The sequence below is a fragment of the Nilaparvata lugens genome, chromosome 4 (assembly GCF_014356525.2).
Source record: "Nilaparvata lugens isolate BPH chromosome 4, ASM1435652v1, whole genome shotgun sequence".
Classification (NCBI taxonomy): domain Eukaryota; kingdom Metazoa; phylum Arthropoda; class Insecta; order Hemiptera; family Delphacidae; genus Nilaparvata; species Nilaparvata lugens.
Window position 1 is genome coordinate 54,606,640 of NC_052507.1, and position 15,190 is coordinate 54,621,829.

Consider the following 15,190-nt stretch of genomic DNA (forward strand, 5'->3'; position numbering starts at 1 on the left):
GAATCCATAATGGAGGACTTAAAGGCTAAGGGATTGCTAGTGGTAGATGTAGTGAATAAGTTGAAGTGGAAAACTAAAGAACCATTAGACATGTTCATGGTTTCGTTCAGCGCAGAAGAGAATGTTAAGAAGGTTTTTGAACTTAAACATATTCTGGGTTGCAGAGTAGAAGTTGAAGCATTGAAGAAAGTTAATCTAATACCTCAATGTAAGCGTTGCCAGGCTTTCAACCACACTCAGGCTTATTGCAACAAGGAGGCCAGATGTGTGAAGTGCGCTGGAAAACATGCATCAAAGGAGTGTACGAAACCTAGTGAAGCACTACCGAAATGCATTCATTGTGGTGAAGCTCATCCTGCAAGCTACCGTGGTTGCTCTGTAGCAATTGAGTTACAAAAAATACGTAACTCGAGTAGGGTAGCCAGTAAGAATATAACATCAAAAAATGTTGTCGATTCTCAGGCTCGGAATGTGGCTAATTCTCAAAGTAGGCCCACTCAACATCAAAGTAGGCCCACAGAAAAGAGAATGACTTTCGCCGAAATCGTATCCAAAGAAAATAAATCGCAGATGAAGAAAAATGAAGAAGTAAAAGACACCTCACAAATCCTACAGCTCATCTTATCTAAACTTGATAAACAAGAGAAAATAATTTCATCCCTTCAATCTCGCATCGAGAAATTAGACAATAATAGACAACAAAAACCAAAATGATTCGTTCACTAAACATAATGGAATGGAACGCAAATGGACTCTTACAACGACAACTGGAATTGGAAGCAGTTCTAAACATAGATAATGTAGATATTTGTCTCATTTCTGAGTCTCACTTTACAAAACAGTCCTACATAAAATTTAAAGGTTACAGGACCTACCACGCCTTACATCCCAACAATGTTGCGAGAGGGGGGAGTTCAATCATAATCAAAGAGAGCATTCAGCATAATGAACACGTTAAATTAGAAACTGAACGAATTCAATTGATAGGAGTATGTGTGGAAGCAGTTAATTATCGATTTGTAGTTGCAGCTGTCTACTGTCCTCCTCGATATTCATTCAGAAAAGAAGATCATCTATCAATGTTTGATATGTTGGGAACGAGATTTATCCTTGGCGGTGACTTCAATTCAAAACACATTCATTGGGGATCACGATTAACAACTCATAAGGGCAAGGTACTTTACGAAGCTGTAAGAGAGTCAAGATGTGAATCTCTTTCAACTGGAAAACCAACTTATTGGCCTACAGATACAAGTAAGATACCTGATCTCATAGACTTTTTCATAATCAAAAACATTTCAGTAAACTATTTGCAAGTAGAGGAAAGTTTTGATCTCAATTCAGACCACTCTCCAATTATTCTGAAGTTGAGTGACACTATTTTACAAAACAAAATAATTATCCCACACTAGTTAATAAGTATACAGATTGGGATGGCTTTCAGCAAGTGTTGGAGGAAAGAATTAACCTGAATTCACCATTAACAACTGCAGATCAAATAGATGAGGAGCTGGAAAAATTTGTTACTGATATACAACAGGCAGCCTGGTGTAATACTCCGCAGACTAGGAAACGAAGAACAGTAGGAAATAATTATCCATTGGAAATAAGAGAAATGATTGCAGAGAAAAGAAGAGCTAGAAGGAGGTGGCAGCATTCACGTTCTCCTCAAGATAAAAGATTACTGAATACTCTCACACAGGAACTGAAAAGAGAGATACAGTTTATTAAAAATGAATCAATCAACAGTTACTTGAGTAATTTGACAGGACAAGGCAACACTGATTACTCACTATGGAAGGCTTCTAAGAAAATAAAAACACCCATCCAACAAGTTCCCCCTATTAGGAAACTGAATAGACAATGGGCCAAGAATAATGAAGAAAAGGCACAGGCATTTGCTGATCATCTTGTGAATGTCTTCCAGCCAAACGTTGCAGCTCAAGAAGATCTAGAAATTGAAGGTAACATCATGCAGGAAAATCAAGAACTAATGAATGTCTCAGTAGAAGAAGTGAGAAAGGAAATAAAACTTATGAATGCTAAGAAAACTCCAGGATTTGACCTGATAACTGGCTTAGTCCTGAAGCATCTACCAAGGAAAGCACTCATCAAGCTAACAAACATCCTGAATGCTTCATTCAGACTCAGATTTGTACCAGGAGTCTGGAAAGTAGCTGAAGTTATAATGTTACTCAAGCCAGGAAAAGAACCACATGAAGTAGCTTCATACAGACCAATTTCATTGTTACCTGTGTTATCAAAGTTGTTTGAGAGGATATTATTGAGTAGACTCAAGCCAATAATTGAGAGAAAGCAATTAATTCCTAATCATCAATTTGGTTTCAGAAAAAAACACTCCACAATTGATCAAGTACATAGGATAGTTAATATAATAGAGAAGAGCTTGGAAGAAAAAAAGGTTTGTTCAGCAGTTTTTCTCGACATAGGGCAAGCTTTTGACAAAGTATGGCATGAGGGACTTCTTTATAAACTGAAGAAAATGCTTCCTAAGCAATTTACAGAAATATTGCAATCATATTTGACAGGAAGGTACTTTAGAGTCAAATATGAAGATTCATATTCTGATCTAAGAGAGATAAAAGCAGGAGTTCCGCAAGGAAGTGTTTTAGGACCAGTCCTTTATCTTCTCTTCACTAGTGATATCCCTAATTTGGAGGAGAATACCACAGCCACGTTCGCAGATGACACCGCCCTACTAGCAGTAGACAGTGATGTTGGTATTGCAACAGCGAAGCTTCAGAGATCTGTCAACAAGATACAAGACTGGACCAAAAAGTGGAGAATGAAGCTCAATGAGGAAAAGTCGATTCATGTTAACTTCACCAACAAGAGAGCTGTGTACCTTCCAATCAACATCAATGGAATTAATATACCACATGAAAATCAAGCTAAATACCTAGGTATGACTCTTGATGCTAAGCTTCGCTGGAAAGAGCATGTCAAAAAGAAAAAAGAAGAACTGAACATAAAATACAAGAAATTCTACTGGCTTATTGGAAGAAACTCATCACTTTCAATACCAAACAAATTGCTCCTCTACAAGCAGATCTTCAAACCTGTTTGGACCTATGGAATACAACTATGGGGCTGCACCAAACAGAGCAACGTCACCATCATACAAAGATTCCAGAACAAGGTGCTCCGAAACATCGTTGATGCTCCCTGGTATGTGCGGAACAGCGACATCCATAGGGACCTGGGAGTCAACATGGTATCCTGTGAGATTCAAAGGTATGCAGAAAGTCATGAAGAACGGCTCCACCAACACACAAACGTCGAAGCAATCCAGCTGCTAGACAACGGAGGGTTGGTGCGGAGACTGAAAAGAAGGAAACCATTTGAATTGGTGTGCAGTGAAAGTGGTGTCTAGTGAAAAAGCAGAGCAGTGATTGAGTGAAATCTAGCTTAAGTAGTACAGTTAATAGATGTACATAATAATTATTAGTAGGTAGCAGTAAGAAATTCTAAAGAGAGTTTCACTGTAGTCCATATTATATACAATTAGTAAATTAGGTTTGATAAAATTTGCTCATTAGTCTCAAGACTAGATAGCAATAGTAATGTGAAAAAAAATGAATTGTGGAGTATTACACCATGCTGCCTGTTGGATATCAGACATTTTTCGGCACTTTTTTCAAACTCTTAAGGAGTCTATCTAGATTCTAGATATCATCCACTATCTTGATATCATCTAGATTGGGGGTGGTGGCATTTCTTTCTTCTCTCTCTTCTCCACGTCAGTGGTTCTAGAATTTAAATTCTTTTTGGAGACACATTTTCTACTTTTGGAGATGGAGTGCTAAGCTTCCTCTTCTTGGTAGCCCGCTTAGTACGAGTCCTGATCCATTCCGTTTATTTGGCCAATTCTTTCTCATTTGTTGAGTAGTTCTCGGCTGCTGAGCTGGTAGGCTGTGAGTTATGAATCTTCTTCTCAATATTCAGAAATCTTGCTTCCAAATCCTGCACTTTTTTCAACAGTTCTAAGTTACTCTTCTCCAATTCCTTCCTCTTCTCATTGGTCTCTTTCCAGGCGATGAAAAGTAACTGCTCGGTTGAAGTTTCGAGTTTATTTAATTTGATATATTTATCCGGTGAACACTGGATTTCTGATGTATTTAGCATGTTGTTAGTGTCCATACTCTCGTTAGTGGCTCCCTGTTCTCTTTGCTCTTCTGTAGGAATACTAGATGGCTTCACTAAGTTCGACATATTTTGAAAACATACCTTTCAAACAGCCCTCGTATCAACACTCACGCACACGGAAATGCGAACGTGAGCTCTAGAAAGGCCGCGAAAAGCAGGTCGCTTTGCTTGCATGAACACCGCGGTCGACGACCGATATTCGATGCAATATTTTTGTTCCACTTTTAATCGCGAACTGCTGACTCACTACTTCTTCACTACACTATTACTACTCCACTATACGTCCGTTCTCTACTAGTTCTAACGCAATACTGGGTCAAATATTAGGTCAGAAATCGTTGATAGTGAAATCTAAAACGTTATCCTTTCATCAAATTTATTAATATGGCATACTCCAACACGAATCTAATAGGGAATCGAAGTTAGCCACTGAGATCTCTGACCAAATATTCGATCGTGTAATAGTTGAATAATGAGGTTAAATATTTTTCCTCTATATGGTACATATATATCACTTTCAAAAACCCTTGATAAAGATCCCTCTTAACTTTACCGACAAAACAATCATGATTACGATATACTTACAAAAGAAAATTGATTGCCTTCCCAATACACCGCTGCACATAATTTGATAAGAACTCTGTTTCATACTACAGGGAAGGGATCCTACCAATACAATTCCAACGGTCATCACAAATATAGAATCAATGAAATTATTCAAACAATCAATCAAGAAAGTTCTTATTGAAAAAACATTAGGTTAATCTATACACGGTTGCCGAATTCTAATGATAATCATACACAAAACACAATTTGGGGATTTTAGTATGTATTCATTCCTAAATCTCGAAGCTGTGACATGAATGATTACAAACATGAAACATAGATGTTTGAAAATAATATAATTGACATCACATTGATACTCAAATTTGGTGTGGACCTAACCAATACCTACTATTAATTAACAGTAATAGTTAATTTGGCCTTACTATGTAAAAATTGTGAAATAAATAAACAGTAGCCTACTTACTAGTCGGGAACCTAAGGTCACTGGATTCGACAGTCGCTATATTGTTGGATACCCTTTTCGTAAAGCGTACAGGTTCCCCATTCTTAAGCCAGGTGACAGTTGGATTTGGATATCCTCCCACATGGCAATTCAACTCAACTATTGAACCGACTTTAGCCACTCCATTGAATCTGCGTGGATTGAGTTTTGCTGATGCAGGCTTATTTTCTGAAATAACACCAATATCAATCAATAATATAACACACCAAACACCAATAACTCAGTTTCTTTGTATTAAAGGGAAGTTTTTTAAATAATTCAAAATTCTTAACACTTAAAAGTGAGTAGCCCAAAGGGCCAAAACGTCACAAACACTTTTATTATTATTTGTGAGTAAAACGTTACATATCATTTATCAAACATTTTTGACAAACTAATATCTTTTGTTATACCATTATCAATCTCTATTGTGAGGTATTAGTAGTAAGAAAGGAAGGAGAAGAGAGGATATAGGAACATAGGCTAAGGAGGACCTGAGGGATAGAGGATTAACAATGAAAATGAAGAAAGCAGAAATCAATTAGCTCGAATAGTCTGTGATAAGTGAACCAAGCTTGATGAGGTGTCCGTTTTTATCCAGTTATTTGGTTTTTGACGCACTTTCACAATGAGCGCGAAGGTGGAGGAAACTGAAGTAGATAAGATTTGATACTTTGGACGGGTTTTTTTGCTCGAAATCCCCTCCCCCCTCTCACCCCTCGTCCATCTCGCCTCCCCTTCCCCCCGCCCGCAGGGTGGGGCGTGTTCTAAAAATAGATTTCCCCTTCCCCCTGCCCAGTGGAGGTGAGGGGGTTGAAAAGAGAGAGATATATCTTTCTCTCTCTCTCTCTCCCCTTCCCCTTGTCCAGTGGTGGTGAAAGGGTTGGAAAGAGAGAGATATATCTTTCTCTCTCTCTCTTTCTCTCCCCTTCCCATTGTCCAGTGGAGGTGAGGGGGTTGAAAAGAGATATCTCTCTCTCTCTCTCTCCCCTTCCCCTTGCCCAGGTGAGGGAAAAAAAATTCCCTTTTAGGAGGAAAAATTCCCTCTCTATACTGACAGATTAAAGTGAATCCATATTTCTACATCTAATGCTATACTGACAAATTAAAGTGAATGCTAGATGAGGGAAAAAATCTCTTTGAGAGGGAAAAATTCCCTCTCTATACTGTCAAATTAAAGTGAATCCATAAAAAATTCTCTACTGTCAAATTAAAGTGAATCCATTCTCAAATTCTCTACTGTCAAATTAAAGTGAATCCATATTACTACATCTATACTGACAGATTAAAGTGAATCCATATTTCTACATCTAATGCTATACTGACAAATTAAAGTGAATGCTAGATGAGAGAAAAAATCTCTTTGAGAGGGAAAAATTCCCTTGGTGACAGATTAAAGTGAATCCATATTTCTAATGCTATACTGACAGATTGAAGTGAATTAAGAAATTCTCTCTCTCTCTCACATCTTACGAGGGCTCATGATGTTTAATGGCAGACTCAAGAGAGAGGAGGATACGCCCCCCCCCTTGCTTCTCACAAGCAGCAGACGGCTCTAGGCAGATGTAGCATGTGCTTTCTCCTTCTTTTACTTGCTCCATCTCTTACCCTCACCCTTCTAAATTCCTTCTCTATTACAAAAGGTGAGTGAAGGAGACAAGCGTTAACTAACTTCCATTTTGATCGAGCGTTCCTATACTGTACTAGTGAAACGCTTCTCTCTGACTCCAGCATTACAAAAGGTGAGTGAAGGAGACAAGCGTTAACTAACTTCCATTTTGATCGAGCGTTCCTATACTGTACTAGTGAAACGCTTCTCTCTGTCCAGAGTTACGAAAGGCTAGAGAATTCAAACCGTAGACGCGTGCACTCGCTCGTGACCGTCTCCCTTGTCTTGACACATGTGCTCTGCAAGGTTCCTCTAGAATAACTCCTGCATCGAAAACCGTTACATTCCATTACATGAAAAAATGTCTAAATCGATTTATCATCTGTGACATGTGTTTACCCGTTAAAGTTACTTCACTCTCTCTCATAATATGTCATCCTTTTACAAGATTTATGCAAAAACCGATATAGTCAAAAATGTCTAGACTGAAATTTGAAGCAGCAGGTGTTTAAGTTCATTATAGTTCACTCTCTCTCACGCAAGTGTTTACAAGATTTATGCAATCAATCATAGTCAAAAATGTCTAGGCTGAAATTTGAAGCAGCAGGTGTTTAAATACTTCACTCTCTCTCACGCAAGTGTTTACAAGATTTATGCAATCAATCATAGTCAAAAATGTCTAGACTGAAATTTGAAGCAGCAGGTGTTTAAATACTTCACTCTCCCATAATATCTCATCCTTTTACAAGATTTATACAATCAATCATAGTCAAAAATGTCTAGACTGAAATTTGAAGCAGCATGTGTTAAAGTTCACTCTCTCTCTCACGCAAGTGTTTACAAGATTTTATGTTTTCGGCGCCAATATAAAGTCTTTATATTGGGCCAGATCCATTTTTTCTGTAATAATTTACACTATCTGATTTTCTGTAAGGTTATGCTGTTTGGCTTCAATCCAGTTCATGTGAAAACTAACCCGGGCATAGTTGGATACAATGTCCAGGGCCACTCTGTGGATGAATAAATTTAGATAGTCTATGAATGGAGCCGAACATTGCAGTCTCATGACAGTACCCTCTTCCGAATTTTTAATTGCCTCAGCTATTTCATCACGAACGCTTTTCACAGCAACTCCCATCTCGTTTTTCTTAATAAAATCTCCTATATCATTTTTAGTTGCATACTTTTCTGCAATTTGCTTAATTAGAATAGCAATAGCATCTTTTGTAATGAATTGTTCAATAACCTCCATAATATTAGCTTTTATTGCACTCGCCATTTCAGATAATCGTTTTTCAAACTCTTCCTTTGTTAATGAAGAACTAGTCAATTTCTGCAAAGCAGATTCTAAATATTGCTTATCAATTGGCGATGGATGTGTTTCATTTACTTTACTAAAAATTTCTGTACTAAGCTGTTTTAATTTAGTATTGAGATTCTTAATTTTATCCGATAAGCTTTATCAACTTTATCGTTGTTAATACTGAGCAACTGAGATGAAAAGCTGTCTGTTAAAGTTTTCACTTCTCCTAGAGCAGATTCTAAAGTTAGAGTTCTCTCTGCAATAGCTTTATCGATATTAGCACTGAAATTTTGTAATGAACTTAGAATATGTTCTCTTTCAATTATGCTCACTCCAATATTCTTTGTATTTTCCGAAACGAGTTTGGTTATTTGCAAATCTAAATAAAATTTCACAGCTTCACTGATTCCTTGTTGATTTATCGATTCGATTATTTTCTGTGTTATCGAGTCAATATCACACGTAAGATTAGCAACAGCAGGTCCAGCACTACCCGTATCAATTCGACCGAATCGATGTAGAGTCATCGTAACACTAAACAATTAGTTTTGCTTCTTTTAGCTCTTCAATTATAGACGTGATCTCAATATCATGCCCGGTGTTGCCAGAAGCTTTTGAGGAATAGAGTAAATTTAATCTTTCCACTAATTCGTCAAAATTATCAAAGTATTGATAAATTCTATCATGAGAATTATTTTTTGCAAATTTCAATAAACCCCACCCCTTCTTTTTACTAATTTTTTTACTGGGAAATAACTTTTGAATCATTTGCGATTTAATTCCCTGATTTCGTTTAACATAGCCTCTTTGATCTAAATGTATGCCTGTAAGTGTTAAGATTTTTTATACTTATCCAGATCTCTCTGATTATAAAGATTCGAGTTTGGTCTCGCACTGAATAATAGCTCAAGTAGACCATGTGTTAAACGAAATCTTTCATTATTAATATCTATATAACCGTTATCGAATATTACTTGCTGATTTCCAATATAATACACGTCATCTTTAGAATTGTATGAAATTCCATAACTGATTGAATTATTCAATTTTTCCGCATGAAACGTTTTTAGATATTGTGACAGCACATCATCGTTTCTGCTAGAACCAAGTAAACTGTTTTCAAATTTAGTCGAGCTTAAAAAATTGTCTGTTGAACTCTCATAACTCTGCTCATCCTCCTCCTCATTATCATCAATTTCCATACTCTGTTCCTCTTTTACTTCTTCCTTTTTTGGTTTTACACCAGAGTGTGAGAATTTGTTTTTTCCCAGTTCAATTATAGGTTCTATCAATGGTGATAGAGTTTTCCTATTGTATTCCTCCGATCGCCTTTCAAAATTGACTAAGCTTTAATGCTTGTCTCTAATTACTTTTCTCAATTTCTTAATCTTTTCGATTAAACCAACGTTCTTTCTATTCAGTTTTCTGCTGCTGTATGACAACATGACTGCACAAAGAATTAATCTCTACTGAACGGTAAGAAACGTATCGAGCGAATCTCGGTACTTACCGCTATTAATTCCGCACTCGCTCATAATAGTTACAAAATTATGAGGTTTACGATTCCAAACTGTATGACAAAGTTTAACGAAATCTTTATAAGAAATATCCCCTCCAACATGATCTCTGTGAATTAATTTCAGATTCAATAAATCTATCTTGAAGATTATAATCATATTTGCATTGTCCCTAGTGAAATGTTTCTGTGTAGCTTCATAACTCTGAATTAAATATGCAGTGTCAATATTTCGATGTCGTCCCATAGTAAAATATTCTCTTATCTGTGGGACATTGCTCAGTTGTAAGTCATCAAAAATTACTAAGCTATATTCAGGGATACGGTTCGGATGGGGAATTTGGCTCACATCCTCTTTCATGTGAAATCCAATATTTTTCAAACCTGCAAATACCTTCCTGAGAAAAACATATTTTGCTTGATATAAGCTCTTGCTAAATAAGTAAATGTGCTTAAATCTTAAGCCATTTTCAGCAAATACTAAATTAAATAAGAGATTTGTTTTTCCTCCAGCACTGGGAGAAATAATTAACATTCTTGCATTATGAGGAAGTAAGTCTCCATTTTTACAAAATGCAGGCTTTTCTTTATCTGTAATTAATTTATCAAAGTTAACAATTGGTATTTGACTCATGATTACAAACGTACAGAACGTGATCTGATAAGGAACTGATAAGTTATCAGGGAGGAGGGTGAGCCACCACATGGGTCGACAGACGCTCGCTCGCTCCCTCCCACTGATAGAAGTTTCTCACTTCAACTGACCCTCTCTTTCCCACACCCTCTTCACGAAGAAAAATAAGACCACATTCTCGCTGTGCTTTATTCTCTGCGCAACATTATAATTCTTTGTTGTTTAAAAATATGTATCAAACAAATAATTTCTTGTGCGAAAACAATCGAATGCAAAGTATGAAAATGGCGCCGATGTACATAAATTCACAGAAAAGAAACTTTGCTCGTTATGGATTCTTCTACAACGGAAAGGATCTACAATGTGTTTATTGCTTACATGCATTGAGACTGCATAAAGCACGTACATGTTGTCTCTCGTCAATTAATGAAGAAAGACCACTTAATTACTCTATAATAGTTCCTGCCTACACTTAGTTTTGTTCATTCGCTCAACAAGATGGATTCGAGAAAGTGGTTGGCTGCTGACAACGAATTGGAAGTGAGGTTAAAAAACTGTATTGATTGGTACGATGAGTGTGAAAGTGCAATTAGGAAATCAACTCCTGAAAATTATAGTTTGGCGAAACAATTGAAAGACATTTTTCTAAGCACGGTTAATTTAAATGACATAAGAGACTATCTATGTTATTATCATCCTCATAATTTGTGTATAGATAAGCTAATTAAAATTGAAGATGAAATTATGAATAGTTGTGCTGCTGACGTTTTCTGCCTTCAAATGATTTTTCATTCCAATATCCCATTCATGATTTTTAGTTTAGTTGCTGCTTAGAGCTAGACCTGACAACACGTGTGGGGTGATCTTTTTTATACAGACACGAGCCCCTATAACACGTGCATCTCATCAATTTAGAAAGAGAGATATATCTGTCTCTATCCTCCTCATCTGACACATGTCAAACATCTGGGAAGCCGTTAACATGCAGTGTTATGGTTTTTCAAAATTCAAAAAATTAACTCGTCTCTTGATGTCAATTTCATTTAACGAATTTGATTCAATTGCGAAGAATATTAAATTTTCAACAGGATGTCAAGATGTTGATTTACCGTTAACAAAAACAGAAAATGTACACATTTCGATTTTATCTGAGATTTTCAAACTGCTCAATATTCTAGACAGCGGACATCTACATTATGATTGTACAAATGATTCAGTTTGGTGTGGACCTAACCAATACCTACTATTAATTAACAGTAATAGTTAATTTGGCCTTACTATGTAAAAATTGTGAAATAAATAAACAGTAGCCTACTTACTAGTCGGGAACCTAAGGTCACTGGATTCGACAGTCGCTATATTGTTGGATACCCTTTTCGTAAAGCGTACAGGTTCCCCATTCTTAAGCCAAGTGACAGTTGGATTTGGATATCCTCCCACATGGCAGTTCAACTCAACTATTGAACCGACTTTAGCCACTCCGTTGAATCTGCGTGGATTGAGTTTTGCTGACGCAGGCTTATTTTCTGAAATAACACCAATATCAATCAATAATATAACACATCAAACACCAATAACTCAGTTTCTTTGTATTAAAGGGAAGTTTTTTAAATAATTCAAAATTCTTAACACTTAAAAGTGAGTAGCCCAAAGGGCCAAAACGTCACAAACACTTTTATTATTATTTGTGAGTAAAACGTTACATATCATTTATCAAACATTTTTGACAAACTAATATCTTTTGTTATACCATTATCAATCTCTATTGTGAGGTATTAGTAGTAAGAAAGGAAGGAGAAGAGAGGATATAGGAACATAGGCTAAGGAGGACCTGAGGGATAGAGGATTAACAATGAAAATGAAGAAAGCAGAAATCAATTAGCTCGAATAGTCTGTGATAAGTGAACCAAGCTTGATGAGGTGTCCGTTTTTATCCAGTTATTTGGTTTTCGACGCACTTTCACAATGAGCGCGAAGGTGGAGGAAACTGAGGTAAGAAAGTAGATTTCACAATAAATATCACGAATTTTCGTGACTATAGTGGTGGGGTCCACGTTATAACGGTAGTAACATTGGTTACTGCAGATAGCGCTATCCTATACTAGCTCCGCCACGTTGCCAAATCTTTTTTTGACAATGTAGAAATATAATTAATTTACAAAACATTTCAACTCAATCATTGAAAATTCATTATTCACTTATTGAAGAATATGTATTTTTTACGAATGAAATATTATTGATTATTTTTAAACAAGTATGAACAGTTGATATTACATCATTTTTTTTCAATTTATTAAAAACACACAAAAAAAGACAAAACAAAATTACAAATTAATCGATTCATATTAAACGATTTTCTTTTTTATTCCTCCTCTTCTTCTTCTTTCTTTTCTTCTTTTTCTTCTGCTTCATTTTCTTCCTCTTCTTTTCTTCTTTTTCTTCTGCTTCATTTTCTTCCTCTTCTTTTTCTTCTGCTTCATTTTCTTCCTCTTCTTTTTCTTCTGCTTCATTTTCTTCCTCTTCTTTTCTTCTTTTCTTCTGCTTCATTTTCTTCCTCTTCTTTTCTTCTTCTACTTATCCTTCTTTTCTCTCTCTTTCCTCTCTCTCTTACCCTTTATCCTATCCTTTCATCTCTCTCTCTCTCTCACTCTCTCACTCTCTCTCTCTCACTCTCTCTCTCTCTCTCTCTCTCTCTCTCTCTCTCTCTCTCTCTCTCTCTCTATCTCACTCTGAATAAACAATGGAAAATATAATTTTTGTTTCAAAACAACTGATCATCAAATCATAACTTGAAATGTCAAAATTTCCAGCTCACCGATCCCTAAGTTGGACAATGTCTTGTTTTGTGATTAGAGCAATGACAAAAATTGAAACTTTGATCGTTCATTCATGTCCAGGATGACTTTTTCAAAATGTAAGGAGGAGTTATCATTACAAAAAAAAAACATGTTCGCCTATATTATATTCTTCTTCTTTTACTACTTCTTGTTTTTCTTTGTATTCTTTTTCTTCCTCTTCCACTTCTTCTTTTTATTAAGTAGAGCGTGCACTAGGTCGGTGGAGCGGCGCGGAGAATTTCCGACCTGCACTTAAATACATGTGATCAAGTAGTGCACCTCCGTGCACTACGGTATATAGGTAGTGAACGCGGCGCAACGCGGATTTCGAAAAGTCAAGTCCCTGGACTTTTCGGGGTCGGACCGCGTCGCGCCGCGCTCCTAGAGCACGAGAGCTCCTAGACCTCCGTCGCGCCTAGAGCACAGAGGTCAGGTTGGAAAATTTCCGTGCTCGGGTAACTTCGTGAGGACTCGGCTGTTTCCGACCTTTGCTTTAGTAAGCCTGCTGTCTTCTTCCAGTTCACATTCAGTTCAGAAATTAGAAAAATAAATGGTAAAATAAAAAAATTGTGTGGGAAATTTAGTAATGTGAGGGTTATTGATATCTCAGACCTGCAAAGAGATATGTTTACCAGGCATGGCCTTCACCTAAATAGGAAAGGGAAGATGGCACTGGCTGATAAGATTGACAAATTAATGAAGTGTTCAGTTGATAATAGAAGAGTAATTGAACTAGGGTATGGAGAATGCTACTCGGAAAACTAATTGTTGGTCCTGTTGAAATCTTTCGCGATCTACCAATTTCTAAATGCAAAAAACAGGACCTTCAGAGAAATTTAATAGTATGGTCACTGAATATTCAATCCTTAAGAATGAAGCTTTTTGAACTGGAGGCTATTATAAATAAAGGGAAGTTGAGGTAATCTGCCTGAGTGAGCACTGGCTAAGAGAGGAGGAAATTTGCTTCTATGTTCCTCAAAATTTTGTTTTGGCTAGCTTCTATTGTCGACGTTCTCCTTATGGGGGTTCTTCGATCTTAGTTAGAGAAGGGCTAGATTTTAAACACATTGACATATCATCTTATTGTTGTGAGACTAGTTGTGAGGCGTCAGCTATTAGGCTTAACAAATGGAATGCCCTAGTAATAAGTCTTTATCGTACTCCAAGCTCTAATTTTGAAGAGTTTATCACTAATTTAGAGCGGCTATTAACATTTGTTACCAATAGGATTAAAGGCTTCAAATACCTAATACTGGCAGGCGATTTCAATGTTGATATAATAAAAACCCTAGAACCTAGTACTCAACATTTCTTGAATTTGTTGAGATCATTCGATTTATATTGTGCAAACTCTTCTCCAACTAGGTTCAAATCATGTCTTGATAATGTAATTAGTAATGTTTCTGCTGCATACGTTCAAGTCTCTCAATTAGAACAGGGTTTGATATCGGACCATGCGGGTGTTTGTGTATCTTTTAATCTAGAAAATAAGCTATCATCTCCAAATAAGTGCAATGAAATTGATGAAAGCCCTGGAAAAACAATTTCTATCAGGTTATTTTCGGAGAAAAAGTTGGATAATTTGAAACAGTCTCTTGTGAATGTTTGTTGGGAAAAAGTTTACAAATCCAATAATAATGTAAATGAGGCAGCTGAAGCTCTTTTAAGTATTGTAGTGGAGTGTTTGAATAGCAGCTGTCCTAGATTGTCATTCGAAAGTAGAAGCAAGAAAAAATCTGTGACAAACTGGTACACACCTGAACTTGGAAAATTACACATTTTACTGTTGACATCCTACAGTAAATTTAAAAATACTTTAAATGAAGATGATAGAAAAATTTATAAGAATGTAAGAAAGCTTTACCGAAAAAAGTTGATAGAAGCCAAAATAATAAATAATAGTAAATTTATCGAAAAAGCAAACAATAAATGTAAAGCTGCATGGTCGATTGTAAAAAAAGAAACTTATACTGAAACCTTCAAGAAGCCAATTACAATCCCTCCTGACGTTTTGAATGAGCATTTTTCTAATATATCGAATACAATGCAAAATGAGGTTCAGGAACAAAGTGAAGC

At 36.3% G+C, this 15,190-nt stretch overlaps 1 protein-coding gene across 5 annotated transcripts in view; it reads right to left on the minus strand.

The window, feature by feature from the left end:
* LOC111047981 (hemicentin-1) overlaps positions 1–15,190 on the minus strand; it is an 86,057-nt gene that overhangs the window by 51,939 nt on the left and 18,928 nt on the right. For all 5 annotated transcript variants that reach the window (XM_039425873.1, XM_039425872.1, XM_039425871.1 and 2 more), the window contains exon 6: positions 5,198–5,404. In XM_039425873.1, the coding sequence (XP_039281807.1) occupies positions 5,198–5,404 (207 nt within the window). The remainder of the gene's footprint in view (positions 1–5,197; positions 5,405–15,190) is intronic.